The sequence below is a fragment of the Hyperolius riggenbachi genome, chromosome 4 (assembly GCF_040937935.1).
Source record: "Hyperolius riggenbachi isolate aHypRig1 chromosome 4, aHypRig1.pri, whole genome shotgun sequence".
NCBI classification, from domain to species: domain Eukaryota; kingdom Metazoa; phylum Chordata; class Amphibia; order Anura; family Hyperoliidae; genus Hyperolius; species Hyperolius riggenbachi.
In genome coordinates, this window is record NC_090649.1 from 36,774,382 (window position 1) to 36,801,016 (window position 26,635).

The 26,635-nt window shown below is 45.2% G+C and overlaps 1 protein-coding gene across 2 annotated transcripts in view; it reads right to left on the reverse strand.

Annotated features, from left to right (window-relative positions):
* Positions 1 to 3,533: 3,533 nt before the first annotated feature.
* The window catches only part of LOC137571166 (uncharacterized), a 197,873-nt gene continuing 174,771 nt past the window's right edge, over positions 3,534 to 26,635 (reverse strand). For both annotated transcript variants that reach the window (XM_068279962.1, XM_068279963.1), the window contains exons 9-10: positions 6,211 to 6,490; positions 3,534 to 3,789 (exon numbers count right to left, since the gene is read on the reverse strand). In XM_068279962.1, coding sequence (XP_068136063.1) covers positions 3,615 to 3,789; positions 6,211 to 6,490 — 455 coding nt within the window. In that variant the 3' untranslated portion in view covers positions 3,534 to 3,614. The remainder of the gene's footprint in view (positions 3,790 to 6,210; positions 6,491 to 26,635) is intronic.

Genomic DNA, 26,635 nt, shown 5'->3' on the forward strand with positions numbered 1-26,635 from the left:
CTTGAGAGAACAAGTCGTCAATTAACGGGAGAGGATAATGATTTTTGATGGTAATTTTATTCAGTTCCCGATAATCTATGCAGGGGCGAAGCCCACCGTCTTTTTTCTGAACAAAAAAGAACCCTGCTCCAGCCGGAGACCTAGAGGGACGGATAAACCCTTTGGCAAGGTTTTCTTTAATGTAATTCTGCATAGCGAGTTTTCCAGGAGCAGACAGGTTATACAAGTGACCTCTAGGGGGCATACAACCAGACTGTAACTCAATGGGGCAGTCAAAACTTCTGTGTGGAGGAAGTTTGTCGGCCGACTTAGGACAAAAGACATCAGCAAATTCTGCGTATTGTGCAGGTAACCCTTCTACTTGAATTTTGGTGGTGCAAATAGCAACTTTCTCCATACAATGATGATGGCAGAAGGAGGACCAGCTAAGCAACTGGCCGGAGCTCCAATCTATCTGAGGAGAATGCTTTTGCAGCCACGGCATCCCAAGAATCACAGTAGAAGTGGCCATTTTAAGTACAAAAAATTGTATTTGTTCTCTATGTAATACCCCCACATGACACAACAGATTCGGGGTCTGAGACAGAGGACGACTCCCTTGAAGGAGAGAATCATCCACTGCAGTGAGGACAATATGTCTGTCTAGGGGGATCAGAGAAATCCCCAATTTCTTAACAAAATCATAATCTATAAAATTGGCGGCTGAACCCGTGTCTATAAATGCCTGGGTAGACTGGACTCCATTCTCCCAGGAAATAGAACAAGGGAGTAGTTAACCGATTATCAAGTAGAGGTAACACTGGCTCGCCTAGGGTAGTACCTCTAGCTACTCCTAGGCGGCAGAGTTTTCCGCCTTTTTAGGACCGTTCTGTACTATATGGCCCTTCTCTGCACAATATAGATAGAGCCCCTCTGACCGTCTCCGTTTTTTCTCGACCTCTGACAATTTAGAATGTCCGATCTGCATCGGTTCATCCTGAGGAGGAGAAGAGGTAGGAGAGGCGACAGGAACTGACCTCACAGAGTGTCTAACACGTGCTTGTTTTTGATAACGGATACAGTGATCTATTCTTACTGCAAGTGAGATTGCATCGTCTACAGTCTTAGGTTCAGGATGACTTAGCATTACATCCGCAATGGGATCAGATAACCCAGATAAGAAACAGTCTAACAAGGCGAATTGTCCCCACCAAGCTGATACTGCCCATCATCTAAATTCTGCAGCATAGGTCTCAGCGGTGTTCTGCCCTTGCCTGAGATTTTTAAGTTTCCTCTCAGCAGTGATTGCGATATCTGGATCATCGTATATGATAGCCATTGATTTGAAAAAATTCTGAACTGATGTCAATGCTTCATGACCAGTAGGAAGACTGTAAGCCCATGTCTGTGAATCCCCTGATAACAGAGTTTTAATGAAGGTGATCCTCTGACTCTCAGTCCCTGATGAAATAGGTCTCATCTCAAAGTAAGACAGACAGCGGTTTCTGAAATTCTGGAAATCAGATGTATGCCCTTAAAACTTTCCTGGCATAGGCATTCTAGGTTCTACAACTGAAGGGGACTGCACTGGTACAATTGCAGTCTAGAGGGTGCGGACCACCCCAGACAGCTGGGTGATCTGAGTCTGTTGGGTATTGACCACTACGGTTAAATCATTCGCCGCTACGGTCAAGGCCTCAACCCGTTTACCCAGTGCGTCCATAGACATTTTGGTCTGCTGTTCTGTAACGATTGGTGTCAGCAAGTAACAGAACTCTGATTATTAGGTGATCTGCAGTATCACCTATAATGCAGATATATACCTGATTATAAGGTGATCTGTAGAATCACCTATAATACTGGTATATCAGAAGCTGATGTGACAACAATACAGATGGTGTTTGGTGCAACAGTAATACTGATAAGCGCTATACCTCACCAGAGGAGCTGGTGGGTACAATCAGTATAGTGCCTCTCACCAGAGACAAGGGCCCTCTGGTGAGAGTAGAGTAGTCACACAGATCGGGTTTGGCAAGAGACAGACAGATGCAGTACAAAATCGGAAGGCAGAGTCAGGAAGATATAAATAGGCAGGGTTGGCAACAAGATCAGATGAGCAAAGGTACAGAATCACTGAGCAAGAGAGAGGTCAGAATGGGCCAGAGTCATTTACAAATAATAGACAGTAAAGTAATGCTTAAAGCTATCAAACAATTCCTATCTTGTGTGAAATCCCCGGTTTCCTCCTGGATCAAAGCACACCAGAACTATCTAAGGGTCTGAGCGCTAACACAAAGTATTCGCAACAGCAGACAAGTTGCGAGTGACACAGCAAGGCTTATGAAGCAGAGGAGACCCTCCAGGCATGCCCCCAGTGATCAACCAATGAGGAGCGGCGAGCGTCTCCTCTGACGTCAGCCGGCCAGCCGGTCAGCTGACGCGCCTCCTCCCCGCATAAAGGTCCTGTCTATGCGCGCGCGCGTGACAAGGCAACCCTATGTGCAACTGATTGTTCCGTCCTCGGCGTGCTAGGTGCCTGAGGCCCGGATACGCTGCTAATCAGAGAGCTGGAGACAGCTGCGGTGGTAGCGCTGTTCACCGCGGCGGCCTCTTCAGCATATGTTACAATTATCCAACTTCCACTGAATACGGTATTTAACTGACCTACTGTAAATTATTTTACCGAACTACCCTTAGTGAATTGAGGCCATTGAGAGTAATGCTGCAAAGGCTGATGGGAAACTTGAATGTTCATTGGCAAAACAAATGAGGCTAAAGATGTAACATACGTTACTATTGGCTACTGGTTTGGGAACAAAATAACAATAACATTATTTAATTGTTGGGAAGGGGTTGTCTTTTAAATGTTTTTAGCAGTAAAACTTATAAATAATGTTCAGCTCAGCAATGACTGATGCCCGGGAATTAAGCCTCAAGCATCTTGTAGGCTGCAGGGCTGCAGGGGTGGAACAATGAATGCACCCGTGGAAGGGGGGGAGGGCAGAAGCCTGGGGGGGCATGGCTCTGGGGCCTGACCAGGGCTGTTTTTAGGGTGGGGCAGGAGGGGGAGCAGTGGGCAAACACAGCAACGGGAAGGGGGGCCCGACTCCTTTACCTCGGGCTCCCCTTTCAGTACCCCCCCCAGAAATGACAGCAGCGCCAGCGGGCAGAGAGACTCACCTCCTTCTGGCTCCAGGCGATGGAGCTCTGCGTGACTCCGGTCTTCTATGTCTCCAACACTGCTGAGTCCGCTAATCAGGAAGTAGAGTCAGCGGCGTTGGAGACATTTAAGATAGGCGGACATCTTCTATGATAGATAGATAGATAGATAGATAGATAGATAGATAGATAGATAGATAGATAGATCTTATATTTGTTGACACCACAGGGACTGTGGAAACTCCTTCTGGAAGTGTATTTAAACTTTTTTTCAAGGCAGAAAAAGCAAATTTTAAGTGTTCTTTAAAAGTGAATAATACATGTTATTGTTACAGTACAAAATGGTATTCAAAAATGAATTGCAATAACTCAGATAGAAACTTTTATTTGTTGCATTTTATTATTTTTTGATAGAATTCTGAATGGTGGTGACTATAATATAACATCCACCCCAGTTATATCTCCATCACCGCTGATTATCCCGTGGCAGACCAATCAATCTTGATAGAGGGCTCCCCAAACACCTGAACTTCACACAGCTGGAGGTATTGCTTCTTCCCTTTAATGACGACGTTCACATATTGGCCAACCATATTGTTACACTGGAAGGTCAGAGCGCCACTGTTCTGTATGGAGGAGATCTCTGCACAGCTATGTAAAAAAGGAATAAAAAATAAAGTAATCAGACTTAAAATAAACCTGGTATAAAAGGATGAATAATACATACCTGGGGCTTCCTCCACCCCCCCCCCTTTCCCCACTGGCTAATCGCTCCCTTGCTGTCCTGCTTCTACACTGCCTGGACTGCGCCTGCTATACCTGGCTGGAATATTGTCTGGGGCCACTTGTTGAGAATCCAGGTAGTGCAGAACGACTGTGAGGAGCCGATCAGCCTGGAGGGGGCTGGAGGAAGCCCCGGGTATGTATAATTTCTTCCTTTTACACCATCTCAGATTTATGGCATGGCTATTCAGATGCATTACTGCAAGCAGAATTGTCACCCATCGGGGATCAATAAAAATGGCAATTCGCAGAATGATTCTATAAAGACACGTCCCTAGCCTTGAGGAGGCATAGAGGGGGGTGAAGATTGGCGGACAACTGAGCGGCCTCAATCGGTTGGCGGTCCTTGTAAAAGCATTGCGAAGGCCATGCATACATTGTGGGTTTTAACAAATCCTACAACACAGGATGGATCTTTAACAATCCCCAAGCACTATCCATTGGCGACTGCTTTACACACAAGGATCAGCAGCTGAAATGGTCAGGGTGTGGGGTCTAAGCCAGTACAGTTCTTCACCAGCGCACCTCGCAAGGGATGATGGGCAATCACCCCTAAAGGAGTACTTTGCTGCCTGGTGCATGCCAGGTCATGACCCCCAAGACCACTGCACTAGTAACAAGAAGAACAGAAGAGGTACCTTGCCGATGTGGGAAGCACTACAGGACAGGGCTAACTAAAACTCACTGGACAGGACAGTGCGGACGGGAATGGACAGACGGGACATGCTGGACAGGAAAACCAGGGCGGACTGAACAGGATGTATGGAAGTGACTAGTTGGGAAGGACTGGGCAGGATGGATTGGATGGGACAAGCAGGAAAGGCTGGACGGAGCAGGCTGAACAGGAACTAGCTGAATAAGTACCGAAATACTGGACAGGACACGCTGGGTAAGTACCAAAGTACTGGAGTGTGCAGCCTGGGTTTAGAAAGCCCAGTAAAAAAAGACTGGGCTGTACTGAGAGGGCCGTATAGACAGGGCTGTACTGACAGGGCCGTAACTGATGGGGCCGTACTGACAAGCTACACTGACAGGGCTGTATGGACAGGCCTGTACTGACAGGCACCAGACTGGCAGACAGGGCAGATGGGTCGTGACAGGTCACACTAGAGAAAATAGGTGCAAGGTAATGACAGACAGGCAAGTGTGACTAGACTGGCAGAGTAGAACAGGCATGTCAGGACTGGCAGGAAACAGACTGACAGGGACAGGACAGGCAGGAATCAGACTGACAGGTACAGAACTGGCAGGGATCAGACTGGAAGGAATCAGACTGGCAGGGACAGGACTGGCAGGGATCAGACTGATAGGGACAGGACTGGCAGGGATCAGACTGGCAGGAATCAGACTGGAGTGACAGGACTGGCAGGGACAAAACTGACAGGCAAGTATGCAGTGTAGGCAGCCAACACAGACTTAGCCAGGCAGGGAGCTGAGACAGCATGCACAGATGCTGCGGCTGTGTGGGGTGATGCAATAGCACTGGTGGAATAAGAGTTCAGGGTTTAAATACCCTGACTCTCATGCCAGTGCTAAAGCCACACCAACCACTGCCAGGACTAGAGGCAGAGCCGGGACAAGGTCCTCCAGCACCCAAGACTGAGACACCAAAGTGCGCCCCTCCATCCCTGCCACCCGAGTCATCAAACACTGATTGCTATTAGACTAAGAGGCGCCACAGGGCCCACAACCTCCCCAACACCTTAATATCTAGTTATCTGGCTTGCAGTCACTGCCTTTTCTTATTTCTTTCTGCTTCAAACACAATTAGGAATGACAGCTGAATGAATTCTGCGCCTCCTCCTACACTGCGCCCTGAGGCTGGAGCCTCTCCAGCCTATGCCTCGGCCCGGCTCTGACTAGAGGAGATGGAGCGCACATGCCTGCCTTGCAACCGAAGGACACCTAACTCGGAATTCCTCCAGGTAAGTGTCCTGCCACAATTGAGGAGTTAGCGCTGGACTCTGGGATCGGTGAGTAATGAGCTGCATTACAGATGTGGAGATATTAGAGCTGGTGTACAATAGGGAACACAGGAACCTCCTACCTCTTCCGGGGAGCCAAATCAGTAGCTCATTATACCCACATGTCATTATTGATCAGGGAGAAATCTGAAGGTGATTGATATACGTTGTCCTTATATTTTCTTCTCATTGGTCACGCAATCGATAATTTAGGGCTGCAAGCAGCCTTCAGGCCATGTGACAGTGACCAGTGACAGTGACCAGTGAGCTAAATCAATAGAAGCACTAATAACATTGTAAAAGTTACATAAATAGTAATAGTCACCTTGGGTTATTATTTCCATTGTTTTCTGGAGAGTTCCCGATAAGGATACTGGCACCGGCCAGCCGCTCCCAGCAGCAGTCACCTCTGTTGGTTATGATGACTTTGGAGATTTTATACGGATACAGTAAGTCCACCCTCCACCAGGGGGAGACATCATCACCGGTGTGGGCACAGGAGCCGGAAAAATGATTTGTGTCCAAGTTTCCATCAATGGCGTTATTGGCAAAGCAGTCGAGGGTAGAGGACTGTGATGCTACACCACTGAGGGCAACATTTCTATCTGTTAATAAAATACAACCAGATAAACATGAATACATTTTGGGGAACTATTGATGTTAACTTTTCATATGGTAATTGGCTACAACGCCTTAAAGGACAACTATCAATAAACATGTTTTTTAAACTGATATCTGAATAGCTTGTCAGGTGTTCCTAAGTACTGCTGTATATCTCCCACTGCTTATCTCATCCTTTAATGTTTTAACAAGAAGTTTTGAATCAGGATAATACCATTTATTGGCTAACTTAGAGATAAATAAAAAGTAATTATTTGGCTAATAATAAGCCTTTATCGGACTTGGTTTCTGCATATACTGACCAAATGTAAAGCACACAGCTTATATCTACTGACATACAGGGGAGAAACATTCTTAACCTTTTGAGGACCACAGTGTTAAACTCCCCTAAAGACCAGGCCATTTTTGGAAATTTTTAAAATAGGCCACTGCAGCTTTAAAGCCAAGCTGCAGAGCCGTACAACACAGCAATTCCCCTCCCCCCTTTTCTCCCCACCAATAGTGTTGATCGAACACCCAGTTATTCGGGCTCAGGTCGGCTCGGCCGAACATGGTCCGGATGTTCGGCATGTTCAGCCGAACACCGCGCCTAATTGAAGTCAATGGGGACCCGAGCAAACTTGCAAAATGAGAGAAACTTCTGCAAAATGGGTTGGAAATAGTGTGTATGTGTGTGTGTGTTGGGGGGGGGGGGGGGGAGGCATTTACACATATATCTTAGGCTCAGAATAAAAGCAGGGACTCATGTTTGCAGAGCAGTGCGCCAATTATACTTGACTGCCAATAAAACAAATAAAATTCCCAAAAAAAGGCATACGTGTATGGGGAAAAACTGAATGCTGGCAGTGGTGGTGAGGCAGGTACACTGTGGCTGCCAACAAAAAAGATGGGCTCTGTGGCTGCTGCTGGCAGTGGTGAGGCTGGGGCACTGTGGCTGCTGCTGGCAGTGGTGGTGAGGCTGGGGCACTGTGGCTGGCCTGGCTGGCAGTGCTGGCACCTAACCGCTAGCTCTGTCTCCTACCTACCCCAAGCTAAACCACAATGCGAATGGCGGAGCCAGACGCGCGTTCCGGTATTTATATACCTGAACACGTGACCTGCTCGGCCAATCACAGCTACTGCCACAGCCAGCTAGGCTGTGTGACCATAGCTGAGAAAAAAGCATTGTCTCTGCTTGTTGACTGACTGCAAAGGTGCCAATAAACGAGGGGAGGAGACCGAACACTGCGGCTGAGCACCATGCGGTGCTCGGCTGTGCTCGACCCGAACCAGAACACGCCAATGTTCGGGGAATAACAAACAGTGCCGAACACTGTTTGATCAACACTACCCAACAGAGATTTCTGTTGGTGGGGTCTGATGGTTACCCAGATGTTTGTTTGTTTTTATATAAATATTTGTTTGTTATATTTCCTAATATTTTTATCTATTTTTTTATTATTTTTACAGTTCCCACTCCCTCCCTCCCCCCGCGTGATTAGCTGTCATAGGCTTCAGCCTACAGAGGGGACAGCCATGTCACATAGCTGTCCCCAGTACAGCGCTGCCTTAGATCGCAAGCGCTGTACATGGTAATTAGATGGCGGTTTCACTGTCTAACAGACTCTGAGCAGCAAGCGCCGATGGGAGACTGAAGGTGGAGCTCTGCTCCACCTACCAAGCGGAGATGCGTGCGCAGTGTGCGTGTGATCTCCTGCAAATGCAAGCCCCAGGACTTTACGCCGATTGGCGTTAGGCGGTTCTGGGGCTGCCACCACGGCCACACCCATCGGTGTGACGCAGTTGGCAATAGGTTAAGCAAACATAAATAAATAAATAAATTAGATGCCTTAATTGTCACTTCATGAGGCTTTCACAGGCATCCTGGCTAAATAGATACGATCAACAGTTTCCTAAAACATAACCTACAACAGACTCTGGTGATGGGGAGACATTGTAAATCCAGTTCCATGCTGACTACATGCACCATTAGTTCTAAGCTAAAGAGAACGGTGGCATTTAAAACCATCTTCCCAGCACATGAAATAAAATAAAATGAATAGTGACAGTAAACACCATCTTACCAGCATATGAAACAAAAAAATTAAAAATTAAAAACAATTGTGGCATTTAAAACCCATCGTACCAACACAAGAAGTTAGAGTCCCTCTTTAAACCCTCTTCTACAGTTTTGAACCAATGAATACATTTCATTTTTTGTGTTAGTCTCCCTTTATCCAATTTGAAGCCACCCATTAATACAGTGTCGAGAAAATTGCTTAACCACTCTGCAACCGCCTAACACCAATCGGCAGCCGCAGAGTGGCTGTGTTGTTACTTCACAACGCCATATGGCGTCATCTCATGAGAGGTGAGATTTGCAGGGAATGAACACTCGTTAACACGGGGCCACCACGATCAGCCTTCCAGCCAGCGATCGGAGCTGGCAGAATGATTTTAACAAAAAAAAAGCAGAGATATATGTCTACAGCACTGCGATCATGTGCAGTGCAGTATAGAAAACTGCCTTATCACTTAACTGTCCCTCAGAAGGGCTCACAATCTAATCCCTATCATAGGCATATACCTATGTATGTATTGTGTAGTGTATGAAACGTAGTCTAGGGTTAACCATTTCCCCTCCCCCGGGGCGAGTAACTACGTCCCTGCAAACTGCCATAACTATGTGCAGGGACCCTCCCATCATGCCCCCCCCCCCCCGCTAAAATGTGTGGGTTTTAATTACGGTAGCATGTTTCATTTTGAAAATATAATGGCTGAAAACTGAGAAATAATGTTTTTTTTTTTCAATTTTTTTCTTATTCTTCTTATTAAAACTGAGTTAGAAGAAAATAATTTTTAGCAAAAAGTACCCCCCAAAGAAAGCCTATACAGTGGCAAAAAAAACAAGATATAGATTGTTTCGCTGTAATAAGTAGTAATAAAGTTATAGGTGGGTGAATGAATGGAAGGAGCGCTGACGGGTGAAAACTGCTTTGGTTTTTTGAGCAGAAAAACCCTTTGAGGTGAAGAGGTTAATTTAGAGGGGGAGGGGGGATAAAAGAAATAGGGGTTCTTTTTTCATTAAAAAAAAGGTCATTTTTATTGATTAAAAAAAAAACACAAAAAAACTGACAATAGCAATGTGCCACACATTCCTGGAACTGAAAAAGGACCTAAAGAAACTTGCACACCTGGACAGTGACATCTTTTTCTTGACTACATGCAAAACGGAGAACCTTGTACCACAAGGACTGAGGACAGAGAATTCCACTCTATTTACATATAGTAGAAGGTTTGCAGAACAAATCTGCAGGAGGAGCTCGGAGAAATTACGAAACAACCTAATAAAAATCTGCTATAACCGAAAGAGGATTATGAAGAATAATATACAAAGTCTGAAATCATCTTTACTGATGACTAGAGTTGGGCCGAACCTCCGATTTTAGGTTCGCGAACCCTGTTCGCGAACTTCCGCGAAAGGTTCGGTTCGCGAAAAAGTTCGCGAACCGCAATAGACTTCAATGGGGAGGCGAACTTTGAAAGTTTAAAAAAATTCTATCAACTGGAAAAATGATAGAAAACATGTTTCAAAAGCTCTAATACCTGGAGCCACACCTAATTGAGTGAAATACACATCACTGCTGAAGGACCCACCCACCCTCAAGCAAGGTCCTTTATACCATTTGCCTACACTAATTAGTTATGGGACAGCTGCTAAACACTCCGCTAGGGAGATTTTAATTGGCCTCCACCCTCCTACCCTTCTACCTATTCCCTCCTCCCTCCTACTGGAGGGAGGAGGGTCTCTTCTGCCAGGGAATTATACTATTTTAAAAACCAGTATACATCATACCATAGCTGGGAATACATACATGAGTATACATCATACCATAGCTGGGGATACATACATGAGTATACATCATACCATAGCTGGGAATCGAACCCAGATCTCACTGTGTGGTGGGCACATCACCCTAAGCACTGTACCACTACAGAAGTAAGTGAAGCTAGCCTAAAATTTAAGAATGTATGCTCAATGCAATAGAACCATTAGGTTGCTTAAAGGAGAACTGTAGTGAGAGGTATATGGAGGCTGCCATATTGATTTCCTTTTAAGCTATACCAGTTGCCTGGCAGCCCTGCTGATCTATTTGGCTGCAGTAGTGTGAATCACACCAGAAACAAGCATGCAGCTAATCTTGTCAGATCTTACAAAAATGTCAAACACCAGATCATACCATAGCTGGGAATCGAACCCAGATCTCACTGTGTGGTGGGCACATCACCCTAAGCACTGTACCACTACAGAAGTAAGTGAAGCTAGCCTAAAATTTAACATTTATGCTCAATGCAATAGAACCATTAGGTTGCTTAAAGGAGAACTGTAGTGAAAGGTATATGGAGGCTACCATATTGATTTCCTTTTAAGCAATACCAGTTACCTGGCTATCCTGCAGATCCTCTGCCTCCAATACTTTTAGCCCTAGACCCTGAACAAGCATGCAGCAGATATGGTGTTTGACATTTTTGTAAGATCTGACAAGATTAGCTGCATGCTTGTTTCTGGTGTGATTCACACTACAGTGGCTGGATAGTGTACAGGTTAAGGGCTCTGCCTTTGACATGGGAGACCAGGGTTTGAATCCTGGCTAAGTCAAGTACCTATTCAGTAAGGAGTTCAAGGCAAGACTCCCTAACACTGCAGGGTGGCCTCTTGAGCGCGTCCCTGTGGCTTGCAGCTCTTGAGCGCTTTGAGTCCGACAGGAGAAAAGCACTATACAAATGTTTGGATTATTATTATTACTGCAGCCAAATAGATCAGCAGGGCTGCCAGGCAACTGGTATAGCTTAAAAGGAAATCAATATGGCACCCTCCATATACCTCTCACTACAGTTCTCCTTTAAGCAACCTAATGGTTCTATTGCATTGAGCATAAATGTTAAATTTTAGGCTAGCTTCACTTACTTCTGTAGTGGTACAGTGCTTAGGGTGACGTGCCCACCACACAGTGAGATCTGGGTTCGATTCCCAGCTATGGTATGATGTATACTCATGTATGTATCCCCAGCTATGGTATGATGTATACTCATGTATGTATTCCCAGCTATGGTATGATGTATACTGGTTTTTAAAATAGTATAATTCCCTGGCAGAAGAGACCCTCCTCCCTCCGGGAGGAGGAAGAAGTAAAAGGGTAGGAGGGAGGACAATTAAAATCTCCCTAGCAGAGTGTGTAGCAGCTGTCCCATAACTAATTAGTGTAGCCAGACAACTGAGTCAAATGGTATAAAGGACCTAGCTTGAAGGGAGGGTGGGCGAGTTCTCTAGCACTGAAAGCAGTGTGTTTGACAATAACATGTCTGCTGACAGTGAAATGCAGGCTAAAAATTTTGCTCAATACAGCATTATGGGGCGAATCGAACTTCCGCAAAAGTTCGCCTGATGCAGGCGAACGCGAACCCCCAAAGTTCGCCGGCGAACCGTTCGGCCCATCTCTACTGATGACCCCACTGGAGCATGGGAACAGCTACAGACTTTCTATAGAAAACTGCAGAGGATCAATTGAAAACAAATCTCAATTCCGCGGAATTCGGTGAGCATCCCTATTTGTGATTGAACATACTATAAGATATCTGTCTGTGTAGTCTACCATACTCATGTTATAAAAAGTTCTCTGCTATCCTTGCCCCTCACTTAGCTCATCTAGCTAATAAACTTATGGAAGGAAAACCCTCACCTCACTCATTTTTGAATTCATTAATCACTACGATTCCTAAAGAGGGAAAAGACCCCCAACTCCCACAGAGCTACCGACCAATATCCCTCCTTAATTCCGACTTAAAAATCATTACTAAAGTACTAGCTAACCGATAGACCAAACCTAAGTTATCACTAGACCTATAGCATACATATTCTGATTTCCCTTTATGTGCCTATTGTTCTTTTATCTTTTTTTTTTTTCTTTTTTCTTTTTCTATTTTTCTTGAATGTTGGATTTGTTTTAAGCTATAGCTGAATTGCTATCCAAGCTGTATTTAAAAGCAGATGGCCTTGATTCATCATTCTCTTTGAGATAACTTTTTCCAGTTTGTTAAATTACCGAATTCGAAGTTTAGCGATTTCTAGTTGTATTCATCAAGGTTTTTCCTCATTCGGTGTGAATTCGATAACAATTCGGTAACCATTCGGTAACGTGTCGATATTTCCATTTTACAGTGGTACTTTAACACAAGGCCATAAGATTCCCATGGAATTGTGGGTAAAAGGCAGTCCTTTGAGCACTACGTAGCAACATTCTGAATAGGGCTTTACACCTGGACCAGGATTCTGAAAGTGGCTTGGAACAATCCCACAATTTGATAGGAGCCTTTTCTAAAAAATTATAGTGCAGCTAGCAAATTAGTTAACCCTGACACTGCCTGTGTTCTCTTACAAGATGATTCAAGAGAAATGCAGATGTCGTGTTATAGCAAATAAATCTATTCTCTTACAAATTTATATGGTTGCAGACCTTATTCTTGCCCTTCTGCGCCTTTGAATCACTCTCAGCTGATACATAACCACTTCAAATGGCTCCATCTTCTCTGTCAGCAATGATCTGACAGGAATAACGACAGAGCAGTGAAGGAGATAACTAATCCTAAATGTAACACTAAACCACTCCCACTTTCTTTTTCATGAATTCCATTCTTCCGTTTTAGCGAATCGTTACCGAATCGTTACCAAATGTTCGCTAACAGCTGTAGATAACTTTGATGAATCCTGAAATGAAGTTAACAAATTCGGTATTTTACCAAACTGTTGTTAACACACTTGCTAAGTGTTGATGAATCGAGGCCTATATCCACAAGAACATAGATCTCGATATTTTGACTACCAGACAGACCCAACATACGGATCTACTGTATGTCACATTTCGCTCTATATATTACTCTCATGTCATAATAGTTTTATATGTTTGATAACGACAAACTGTTAAATGTTTCATATACTTTTTGTAAGCTGTACTCAATATACTATATTCTTCACTAAAAACAGTGTTACAAAAAAAGATATCTGTCTGTGTGAGTTACACACTGCATACAGGCCACAGTCATTTGCTGGGCCTTGCAGTTCAAAAGTTTCCTCTTCTATCTATTGCAAGCCCAGCACACTGCGTATCATAAGTAGCTTGCAACTGTATTTGATTAAATGTATTATAGGATATCTCTGTGTGTATGTTAAAGTACACAGCCCAGTGATACACACACCCAGCTGCTGTGTATTTAACACTGATTGTGTGCCTCTTTGTGATTACACACACTGTCTACCACTATTGAATATTGTTAGTACTACTGCATACCCAATATGGAAAAAATGACAAGCAGAGGCAGAAACAGGCCACCCAGCAGGACTTTTCGGGGTCGTGCTGGTGTGATTTTGTGTGGCCCTCGACCAAAGTACAGTGTTCAGAGGGCATATACCCACAACCCCCAAAATTCTGAGGTCACAGATGACTTTATAACACAGAACACCTCATCTGTCTCAGCTTTTGGACGGACCTGTGACATATCTTCCTCCTCCTGCTCTGATCCGGGCACCCCACAACTATTCAACACTCAGCCGGCAGCCACAGTTGCTCCATTTCAGAGTTCTCAGGCGTTATTCACACAGTTTGTTAGTGGAAGGAACACCGCTCTACCCCACCTGTGGATAGTTGTGCTGGACCAGGTTAGCAAGACCTTAGAAGCACATCAACAAAAGGAAGGTCCGCACCAATTCACCACGAATCCTCTTTATTATCAGGACATGTCCTGTATTAAAACATCGAATCTCAAGCTGACATGTTTCGGACCTACTGGTCCTTAATCATAGCTGAGTTCACATGGAAACCTTTGACATATTAATACATATCCAACCCATGGCTCCACCTCCTGCCCGCCTCTATAGGGGCGGTCTCACCCTGGAGGACAGAGCCAGGGTACAGATCAATTTTAAAGGTACATAATCTTTTTTAAAACAATGTGACAAAATACTATTGTACACAATAAAAGAACAAAGTAAAAAAGTGTCAAAATTGTTCTCATACCTGAGAGCAAAAAAGAGTAACGCAGTAAAACAATGATACAAGCAGATAATGTATAGAAAGACAGGAGGGGGGGGGGGAACACACATCATCGTGAGCCAATAGAGGCATAACAGATGTCACTGTGTTGTAAGGCTCACATCCCATTTAGCATTTAAGCCTCGAGGGACTCTCGTGTCCAGTTTAAATATCCACATGGCTTCTCTCCTAAGTAAACACCTGTAGAGATCCCCACCCCGTTTGGATGGAAGCACTCTCTCTATACCTTGGAATTGAAATCCAGTCATATTCCCATCATGTACCTCCCTAAAATGCTTGGCAACATTAGAAATATTTGTGGTGAGCCACCCTTGCCCCAGATAGTGCTCCGCTATCCTCTGCCTTAGCGGCCTAGTAGTACATCCGACATACTGAATGGAGCATATACTACACGTGATTAAATAAATCACGTCCTTGGATCCATTGTTTCTGCCGTTAGCGGCCGTAGTTATCCGATAAAACAGTTTATTAATTGTGGAACCAAGGACGTGATTTATTTAATCACGTGTAGTATATGCTCCATTCAGTATGTCGGATGTACTACTAGGCCGCTAAGGCAGAGGATAGCGGAGCACTATCTGGGGCAAGGGTGGCTCACCACAAATATTTCTAATGTTGCCAAGCATTTTAGGGAGGTACATGGTGGGAATATGACTGGATTTCAATTCCAAGGTATAGAGAGAGTGCTTCCATCCAAATGGGGTGGGGATCTCTACAGGTGTTTACTTAGGAGAGAAGCCATGTGGATATTTAAACTGGACACGAGAGTCCTTCGAGGCCTAAATGCTAAATGGGATGTGAGCCTTACAACACAGTGACCAGTTTAAATATCCACATGGCTTCTCTCCTAAGTAAACACCTGTAGAGATCCCCACCCCGTTTGGATGGAAGCACTCTCTCTATACCTTGGAATTGAAATCCAGTCATATTCCCACCATGTACCTCCCTAAAATGCTTGGCAACATTAGAAATATTTGTGGTGAGCCACCCTTGCCCCAGATAGTGCTCCGCTATCCTCTGCCTTAGCGGCCTAGTAGTACATCCGACATACTGAATGGAGCATATACTACACGTGATTAAATAAATCACGTCCTTGGTTCCACAATTAATAAACTGTTTTATCGGATAACTACGGCCGCTAACGGCAGAAACAATGGATCCAGTTTTTGTGTGCACATGGCAATATCGACATGTGGGAATACTACATTTAAAAGAACCCGTCAAGGAGAGCCACGTACTAGGGCATTGCGTTGATTCGAACATGCTAGGGGATAAAAGTCTGGCAAGAGTGGGTGCCCGTCGACTAGCCATTCTGACACCTTCACTGATAATTGGGCATATGCCTGCATCTGCTTTAAGTATGGGTAGGTACTTGTTGACAATACCCGTAACCTCTTTATATTCTGACGAGAAAGTAGTCACAAATGTGGGTTTCGAAATGGTGGCCCCCCTGGTTGAGGTGGCATGCACCAAGTCTGTTCTGGGTCGAGAAGATGCTCTCGACCTACCCCTCTTTATGGCCCATTTGGGATAGCCTCTGTCATATAGTCGTGTTTCCACAATGTCCAATTCCCTGGCTAGATCCCCTTCTTCTGAGCAGTTGCGTTTTGCCCTACTAAATTCTCCAACTGGAATGCCTTTTATAGTGTGGGCTGGATGGCAACTATTTGCTCTTAATGTGGAATTTCCACTGCACGCTTTTCTATAAGTAATCGTGCTGACCTTTCCATTATGGGGGTTACCTCTTAGCACAAGGTCCAGATAGTTGATGGAAACCCCATCATATTCAAATGTGAACTGAAGGTTCAATTCATTGGCATTAAAGTATTCCACCAAAAACTGGACATTGGAGGGGCTTCCCTTCCACACCAATAACAAGTCATCTATGTACCTCCCGTACCACACAACATCCTCCATGAGGCCGCAACCACCCCCAAAGACATGGCTCTCCTCCCACCATCCCATATATAAGTTGGCCAGGGATGGGGAGAATTTCGCTCCCATGGAGGCACCACGTCTCTGGAGGTAGAAGCGGCCATCAAACATGAAGTAGTTGTGGGCCAGGAGGTAACGAACAGAGTCCAGTATAAAAGTCTGGAGGTCCAGAGAATAATCTGAGTATTTCCTCAGATGATACTCCAAGGCTTGTAAGGCAAGATTATGAGGAATACATGAGTAGAGAGATTTTACATCAATTGTAATCCAATTATATTCTAGTCTCCACTCAAAGTTCTCAATACTGGCCAATAAATGCTTGGAATCTTTTATGTAGCCTGGGAGACACTTCACCAGAGTTTGGAGCATGGAGTCCACCCAACTACCAAGGCGCTCGCCCAGAGAGCCAATCCCGGCCACTATGGGCCTGCCCTCCGGACGGGCACCCGGTTTGTGAGTTTTCGGTAAATGATGGAAAATCGGTATAGTCGGGTACTGAACTCCCAAATACTCCACTAATCTCCGGTCGAGGACCCCCAGGCTCTCGCCATATGACAGGAGGCTGAGTAGCCTACCCTGGAATTCCGAGGTCGGATCGTTTCTCAGAGTCTAATAGGTGTCACTATTATTCAGCTGTCTTAGGGCCTCATCTCGATAACTGACACTATTTAATATCACTACTGCACCACCCTTATCCCCATTGTGGATTACAATATCCTTGTTGTTCTCTTAAGGGCACGTACTTCATCACGATTAAGATTTGAGGTGGTGGTGGGTGGGGGGTTCTTTGCCAAATGTAAAAGATCTCTCTCCACAAGTTCCTGAAAAGTGTCTACATGGGTCGTACGTGCAGACACTGGGTAGAAGTCTGGGTTGGCTGCTCTGATTGGCTTGACATCATCCAAAGTAACCAGGGGATTGCTGTCGGACAACAGACTATCCATTGTCCATCTAGCACATGTATCCTGAAAGTTACTTATGTCAGGTATGCCCACAGTGCTGCCAGTCAGTCTCCACTCCGGTTGGTTCACATTATCTCCAAAATGTTTACGTAAAAGAATTGACCTCACAAATCGATTTACATCGAGAAGAGTAGTAAATACATCAAAATGATGAGTGGGGGCAAATGATAAACCTTTGGATAGAACCTTTATTTCAAACTCGTTAAGAACATAATCAGACAAGTTAACCACATTTCCACTGCCCCCAGACCCTAGTGAATCAGAACAATTCTGGCCATATTTCCGATGTTTTATACCCGCTCGCCACGTCCGGCGTTTGGGCGTCCCTTCCTTCTTTGTTTTTTCTGTGTCCTGTGGTTTGGTTGGCCCGGCAAGTTTTTTGCTGCCGAGTCAGATTTCTCCCCTGGGGCCTGTCCCTGGGACTGACTATGTTGGGGTACTGTTACTGGTAAACGGGTATCGGGTACAGAAGCTGGAGTGGGTGTGGCAGGTTGTGTAACTTCCGGGGAACTAAAGCTAACCCTCCTTCTACTTCTAGAACGGGGTCTCCGGTAACCATGATTGGGTGATTTAGAGATACTCTCCCACCGCCCCCACTCATATACCACCTTCTTCCTATAATCTTCTGTGTCCCTAATGTATTTAACCCTTTTGATATCAGTGATAGTAGCTTCCAGCTTGGCTATATTGTCTCGCATCCTCTTATTCAAATCCTCAAACTCTTTCACACCTCGGAATTCCAGGGTAGGCTACTCAGCCTCCTGTCATATGGCGAGAGCCTGGGGGTCCTCGACCGGAGATTAGTGGAGTATTTGGGAGTTCAGTACCCGACTATACCGATTTTCCATCATTTACCGAAAATTCACAAACCGGGCGCCCGTCCGGAGGGCAGGCCCATAGTGGCCGGGATTGGCTCTCTGGGCGAGCACCTTGGTAGTTGGGTGGACTCCCCGAGAGAAGGCTGCACGAGCCGTCTCTGCTGTTGAACTGATGTCTCTCTCAATAAGAGAAGGGTAAGGACCCCTAATAAGTTAATAATGTTAATGCATAAGTTTGCTTCCATTATTTGTATTGTGAGATGCATTAGTTCTAATGCACCTGTTCTACTGCAATGAGCACAGTTGTGCCTTTGAGAGGCTTATTAGCCCTATGCAATGCCAGGTGCATCTTGGTTAGATGCGCGTCCATTTTCACTTTCTTTTGTATAAATATGAGAAACTAACTCTTTTCTTTGGGTTGGGTTGTGGCTGTGGGCGGTGTTCCCCAGGCAGTGAGAGAGCCTGGGGCGCCGCCCACGCCACACCCCTTCCCCCTTTATATGGCCTGCTGCTCCCAAGATTATGCTGCTAGCATGTTCCCATATCGCTGGGTGATTTTAAACATAGGTTAGACTGGGGACCCCGAGAGAAGGCTGCACGAGCCGTCCCTGCTGTTGAACTGATGTCTCTCTGAATAAGAGAAGGGTAAGGACCCCTAATAAGTTAATAATGTTAATGCATAAGTTTGCTTCCATTATTTGTATTGTGAGATGCATTAGTTCTAATGCACCTGTTCTACTGCAATGAGCACAGTTGTGCCTTTGAGAGGCTTATTAGCCCTATGCAATGCCAGGTGCATCTTGGTTAGATGCGCGTCCATTTTCACTTTCTTTTGTATAAATATGAGATTATAGGAAGAAGGTGGTATATGAGTGGGGGCGGTGGGAGAGTATCTCTAAATCACCCAATCATGGTTACCGAAGACCCCGTTCTAGAAGTAGAAGGAGGGTTAGCTTTAGTTCCCCGGAAGTTACACAACCTGCCACACCCACTCCAGCTTCTGTACCCGATACCCGTTTACCAGTAACAGTACCCCAACATAGTCAGTCCCAGGGACAGGCCCCAGGGGAGAAATCTGACACGGCAGCAAAAAACTTGCCGGGCCAACCAAACCACAGGAGACAGAAAAAACAAAGAAGGAAGGGACGCCCAAACGCCGGACGCGGCGAGCGGGTATAAAACATCGGAAATATGGCCAGAATTGTTCTCATTCACTAGGGTCTGGGGGCAGTGGAAATGTGGTTAACTTGTCTGATTATGTTCTTAACGAGTTTGAAATAAAGGTTCTATCCAAAGGTTTATCATTTGCCCCCACTCATCATTTTGGTGTATTTACTACTCTTCTCGATGTAAATCAATTTGTGAGGTCAATTCTTTTACGTAAACATTTTGGAGATAATGTAAACCAACCGGAGTGGAGACTGACTGGCAGCACTGTGGGCATACCTGACATAAGTAACTTTCAGGATACATGTGCTAGATGGACAATGGATAGTCTGTTGTCCGACAGCAATCCCCTGGTTACTTTGGATGATGTCAAGCCAATCAGAGCAGCCAACCCAGACTTCTACCCAGTGTCTGCATGTACGACCCATGTAGACACTTTTCAGGAACTTGTGGAGAGAGATCTTTTACATTTGGCAAAGAACCCCCCACCCACCACCACCTCAAATCTTAATCGTGATGAAGTACGTGCCCTTAAGAGTCTGCAGAACAACAAGGATATTGTAATCCGCAATGGGGATAAGGGTGGTGCAGTAGTGATATTAAATAGTGTCAGTTATCGAGATGAGGCCCTAAGACAGCTGAATGATAGTGACACCTATGAGACTCTGAGAAACGATCCAACCTCGGAATTCCAGGGTAGGCTACTCAGCCTCCTGTCATATGGCGAGAGCCTGGGGGTCCTCGACCGGAGATTAGTGGAGTATTTGGGAGTTCAGTACCCGACTATACCGATTTTCCATCATTTACCGAAAATTCACAAACCGGGCGCCCGTCCGGAGGGCAGGCCCATAGTGGCCGGGATTGGCTCTCTGGGCGAGCGCCTTGGTAGTTGGGTGGACTCTATGCTCCAACCTCTGGTGAAGCGTCTCCCAGGCTACATAAAAGATTCCAAGCATTTATTGGCCAGTATTGAGAACTTTGAGTGGAGACTAGAATATAATTGGATTACAATTGATGTAAAATCTCTCTACTCATGTATTCCTCATAATCTTGCCTTACAAGCCTTGGAGTATCATCTGAGGAAATACTCGGATTATTCTCTGGACATCCAGACTTTTATACTGGACTCTGTTCGTTACCTCCTGGCCCACAACTACTTCATGTTTGATGGCCGCTTCTACCTCCAGAGACGTGGTGCCTCCATGGGAGCGAAATTCTCCCCATCCCTGGCCAACTTATATATGGGATGGTGGGAGGAGAGCCATGTCTTTGGGGGTGGTTGCGGCCTCATGGAGGATGTTGTGTGGTACGGGAGGTACATAGATGACTTGTTATTGGTGTGGAAGGGAAGCCCCTCCAATGTCCAGTTTTTGGTGGAATACTTTAATGCCAATGAATTGAACCTCCAGTTCACATTTGAATATGATGGGGTTTCCATCAACTATCTGGACCTTGTGCTAAGAGGTAACCCCCATAATGGAAAGGTCAGCACGATTACTTATAGAAAAGCGTGCAGTGGAAATTCCACATTAAGAGCAAATAGTTGCCATCCAGCCCACACTATAAAAGGCATTCCAGTTGGAGAATTTAGTAGGGCAAAACGCAACTGCTCAGAAGAAGGGGATCTAGCCAGGGAATTGGACATTGTGGAAACACGACTATATGACAGAGGCTATCCCAAATGGGCCATAAAGAGGGGTAGGTCGAGAGCATCTTCTCGACCCAGAACAGACTTGGTGCATGCCACCTCAACCAGGGGGGCCACCATTTCGAAACCCACATTTGTGACTACTTTCTCGTCAGAATATAAAGAGGTTACGGGTATTGTCAACAAGTACCTACCCATACTTAAAGCAGATGCAGGCATATGCCCAATTATCAGTGAAGGTGTCAGAATGGCTAGTCGACGGGCACCCACTCTTGCCAGACTTTTATCCCCTAGCATGTTCGAATCAACGCAATGCCCTAGTACGTGGCTCTCCTTGACGGGTTCTTTTAAATGTAGTATTCCCACATGTCGATATTGCCATGTGCACACAAAAACTGGATCCATTGTTTCTGCCGTTAGCGGCCGTAGTTATCCGATAAAACAGTTTATTAATTGTGGAACCAAGGACGTGATTTATTTAATCACGTGTAGTATATGCTCCATTCAGTATGTCGGATGTACTACTAGGCCGCTAAGGCAGAGGATAGCGGAGCACTATCTGGGGCAAGGGTGGCTCACCACAAATATTTCTAATGTTGCCAAGCATTTTAGGGAGGTACATGGTGGGAATATGACTGGATTTCAATTCCAAGGTATAGAGAGAGTGCTTCCATCCAAATGGGGTGGGGATCTCTACAGGTGTTTACTTAGGAGAGAAGCCATGTGGATATTTAAACTGGACACGAGAGTCCCTCGAGGCCTAAATGCTAAATGGGATGTGAGCCTTACAACACAGTGACATCTGTTATGCCTCTATTGGCTCACGATGATGTGTGTTCCCCCCCCCCCTTCTGTCTTTCTATACATTATCTGCTTGTATCATTGTTTTACTGCGTTACTCTTTTTTGCTCTCAGGTATGAGAACAATTTTGACACTTTTTTACTTTGTTCTTTTATTGTGTACAATAGTATTTTGTCACATTGTTTTAAAAAAGATTATGTACCTTTAAAATTGATCTGTACCCTGGCTCTGTCCTCCAGGGTGAGACCGCCCCTATAGAGGCGGGCAGGAGGTGGAGCCATGGGTTGGATATGTATTAATATGTCAAAGGTTTCCATGTGAACTCAGCTATGATTAAGGACCAGTAGGTCCGAAACATGTCAGCTTGAGATTCAATGTTTTAATACAGGACATGTCCTGATAATAAAGAGGATTCGTGGTGAATTGGTGCGGACCTTCCTTTTGTTGATGTGCTTCTGAGGTCACACAGTTTGGTGGTGAATTTACTGATGCACGAGCATTATTGGTACAAGATGAAGGCACTAAGGATGTTACACCACCTCATATGTCTCAGTTAGGCGACGTCACTATGGACGTAAGGTGTCAGAATGATGAAGTACCTGTTGTTGGTGCAGTTTTGGAGGTGTCTGATACAAGTGAAGCTGTGGATGATGATGATGATCATGGCATGGATGTCACATGGGAATCCGGAAGACAAGATGAACAGGGGGAAAGTTCAGAGGGGGAGACAGAGAGAAGGAGACAAGTTGCTGTAAGAAGCAGGGGGAGCTCATCGGAAACAGATCGTGGCAGTGTCCAGCACCATGTATTACCACCTAGGGACAGCCAGCCAACATGCCCTTCAACGTCAGCTGCTGCCACCACCAGAATGCCATTAACCCAGAGCTCACCAGTGTGGACATTTTTTTTGTGTATTTCTGCCTCAGATTTCAGCAATGCCATCTGTAATATCTGCCACTAAAAATTGAGTTGTGGAAAAAGCAACACCCACCTAGGGACAACTGCATTATGAAGGAACTTGATCAAGAAGCACAAACACCAATGGGATAGGGCACATGAGGAAAAGCAGCACACAAATGCAAAGCCACCCTCTGCCTCCTCTTCCTCCTCCAGGTGCACCATCTTCAGCCGCTTTATCCTCTGCTGCCCTTTCACCTTCACAACCACCCTCCTCCACTCTGCCTCTCACCTTGAGCAGTTCCTGCTCCTCTGCCCACTGCAGCCAGGTTTCCATTAAGGAAATATTTGAGCGGAAGAAGCCGGTGTCTGCCAGTCACCCCCTTGCCCGGCGTCTGACAGCTGGCTTGTCGGAAGTGTTAGCCCGCCAGCAGTTACCATACAAGCTGGTGGACTCTGAGGCCTTCCGAAAATTTGTGGTGATTGGAACACCGCAGTGGAAGATAGCAGACCACAATTATTATTCAAAAAATGCGATACTCAAACTGTACCATGATGTTGAAAGGCAAGTGGTGTCATCTTTGGCACAAAGTGTTGGGTTAAGGGTCCATATGACCATGGATGCCTGGTCTGCAAAGCACAGTCAGGGCAGGTATATTACTTATATGGCACATTGAGTAAACCTGGTGACTGCTGGCAAGCATGGAGTATGTGGCTGTGAAGCGGACATGGTGGTGATACCTCCACGGCTTCCAGGCAGGAGCTGCTGCCAACACCTCTCCTTCTCCTCCTACTCCTCCTCCTACATCCTCTTCACTGTCATGCTCCTCCTTGGCTGAGTGCTACTCTACTGCTGAGCTCTCCTTTTCAATTGCACACCCCCAGCTCAGGTGGATCAATGGCTGACCCTGCACCAACTGCAGATCGGCAACATAGTGTGTGACAACAGAAGCAATCTCATGTCGGCTTTGAGTTTGGGTGGGTTGATGGATGTGCCCTGCAAGGCACATGTGCTGAATCCTATTATCCAATGATTTGTGTGTAAGTTCCCTGGCTTACAGGAGGTCCTAAAGCAGTCCAGGAAGGTGTGTGCGCATTTCAGGCATTTTTACACGGCCATGGTGTGCTTCTCCGATATTCAGCAGAAAAAGAACTTGCCAGTGAGGCGCTTAATATGCAATGGCCTGACGCGCTGAAATTCAACGCTCCTCATGTTTGACCACCTGCTACAACAGGAGAAAGCCATCAACAAGTATCTGTACAGCTATGGTGCTAGGGCAGGCTCTGGGGAGCTGGGGATTTTCTTGCCGAGGTACTGGACACTCATGCATAATGCCTGCAGGCTCATGCGTCCATTTGAGGTGGTGATAAACCTGGTGAGTCACACTGAAGGCGCCATCAGCGACCTGATTCCATACTCTTTCTTCCTGGAATGTGCCGTGCGTAGAGTGGCAGATCAAGCTGTAGAGGAGTGTGAACAGGAAGAGGAGGAAGAGTTGTGGGAACCATCATCACTAGAACCAGATTTGTTGACAACACCTGCAGCAGCATAGAGGAGGGGGGAGGAGGAGGAGTCATTTTGGGAAGAGGAGTCACAGGAGGAAGGTGGCTTTGAGGAGGAGGTGGAAGAACAACTGCAGCAGGCATTGCAGGGAGCTTGTGCTGCTCAGCTTCCGGGTACCCATGGTATTGTTTGTGGCTGGGGAGGAGGAGAACTTTCCTGACATCAGTGAGGAAGAGGACGAGGAGATGACTAGTAGGTTGGCATCCAACCTTGTGCAGATGGGGTCATTCATGCATCCAGCCTGTTGAGGGACCCCTGTATAAGAAAAAAACTCAAGGGGAATGACCTGTACTGGGTGGCAATGCTACTAGACTCTCGGTATAAGAACAAAGTGGCAGAGATGTTACCAAATTACCAGAAGGCTGAAAGGATGCAGCACTTGCACAACAATCTAGCAAGTATGCTTTACACTGCATTTAAGGGTGATGCCAAAGCACAATGGGAAAAGGGTGCCAGTAATCCTCCTTATCCTCCTCCCATATCCACGCAGGTATCAGGCTCTGCCTCTGCTAGTGACATCTCTGTGAATACACTTCATGATTTTCCTCTCTTCACCAGCAGATGTCAGTATGAACTAACCTTGAAGCATGTTGTTTCCCTGCCTGCCAGCAGAGGGCTCACTCTTCCAGAACTTATTCTCCTCTACAGTCTATTGTTGGGAGGAGATTTGGCTGATCACCTGATGTCTCTGCACAAGGATATAAGTCAAGCGTGAGCACTACTCCAGTGCTAGCTCATAGTATCTGTGTTCTGCCCCTCCTAGCCTGAGTTACTGACCCTTGTATCTTTTGTCCTGTTATCCTGTGTTCTTGCTTTCCTGTGTATGACCTCTAGCCTTGCTCTTGAAGATTCTTTGCCTAAGTGACTACATTGTATGGTTTGATATCCTGGTTCATGTCTTGCCTGTATGACTGCCCATTAGCTTGCTCCTTGTGTACTGCAAATTATCTCCTGTATATATTTTTAAATATCTACTGTGTATATTTAACCAGGTTCCGGGGTCTGTGTGCACACAATTAGTATATATACACTGGGTTGTTCTGCATTACTCCTTATGCAGGGAGATCTATTTGTATATACTCCGGATGGCATGTGTATGTCAGTCTGAATACATTTCCCTGCAGAGTTATTATCTTGAATATGTCTGAATATATCTTTGCATTATTTACCATTGTTATGCATGAGATTTATCATTGCATTTATTGCCATTGCTGTGCATGAGATTAATGTACATTGCTGGTTACCAGGGTTGCTCGAATGTACCAAAATTCGATTCGGGTACATTCAAATTCGGGTCCGGGGCAAATTCGGATTCAAATTCGATTGAGATCACCGAACTCGATTTGAATTCGAATTCGGTTCGTGTTCGGTAATAAAATTCAGGTAAAAATTAGTGTTCGCGAATTCGGATGCGTTTTTTTTTTGTAAAGGGAAATCACATTTAAATAGGTGTAATAAAAAAATTAAAAAAAAAAAGCGGGAAGGAAAACCTTTTTCTGCATTTCTTGTTTATTCTTCTTCACTGTCTTCTTTTTGTTCTCTCCATCTTTTTCTTCACCGTCTTCTTTTTCTGTTTTACCATCTTCTTTCTCATCATCAATCATTACTATCATCTTCTTCTTCACTGGCATCTGGTTCTTCAAGTTCTTCTTCAATTTATTTTTCATCTTCTTCTTCACCTGGTTCTTCTGCGTCTTCTTATTCTCCTTCATCATCATATGGTTCTTCTTCTTCATCATCATCTGGTTCTTCATCATCTGGTTCTTCTTCATCATCTGGTTCTTCATCATCTGGTTCTTCTTCATCATCTGGTTCTTCATCATCATCTGGCTCTTCATCATCATCATCATCATCATCATCTGGTTATTTTTCTTCAATCATCTGGTTCTTCTTCTTCACCTGGTTTTTCTTCACCTGGTTCTTTTTCTTCATCTGTTTCTTCTTCTTCTTCTTCTTGATCATCTGGTTCTTCTTCTTCACCTGGTTCTTCTTCTTCTTCTTCATCTGGTTCTTCTTCTTCACCTAGTTCTTCTTCACCTGGTTCTTCTTCTTCATCTGGTTCTTCTTCTTCACCTGCTTCTTCTTCTTCACCTGGTTCTTCTTCTTCATCTGGTTCTTCTTCTTCACCTGGTTCTTCTTCTTCACCTGGTTCTTCTTCATCATCTGGTTCTTCTTCATTATCTGGTTCTTCTTCTTCACCTGGTTCTTCTTCACCTGGTTCTTCTTCACCTGGTTCTTATTCTTCTTCT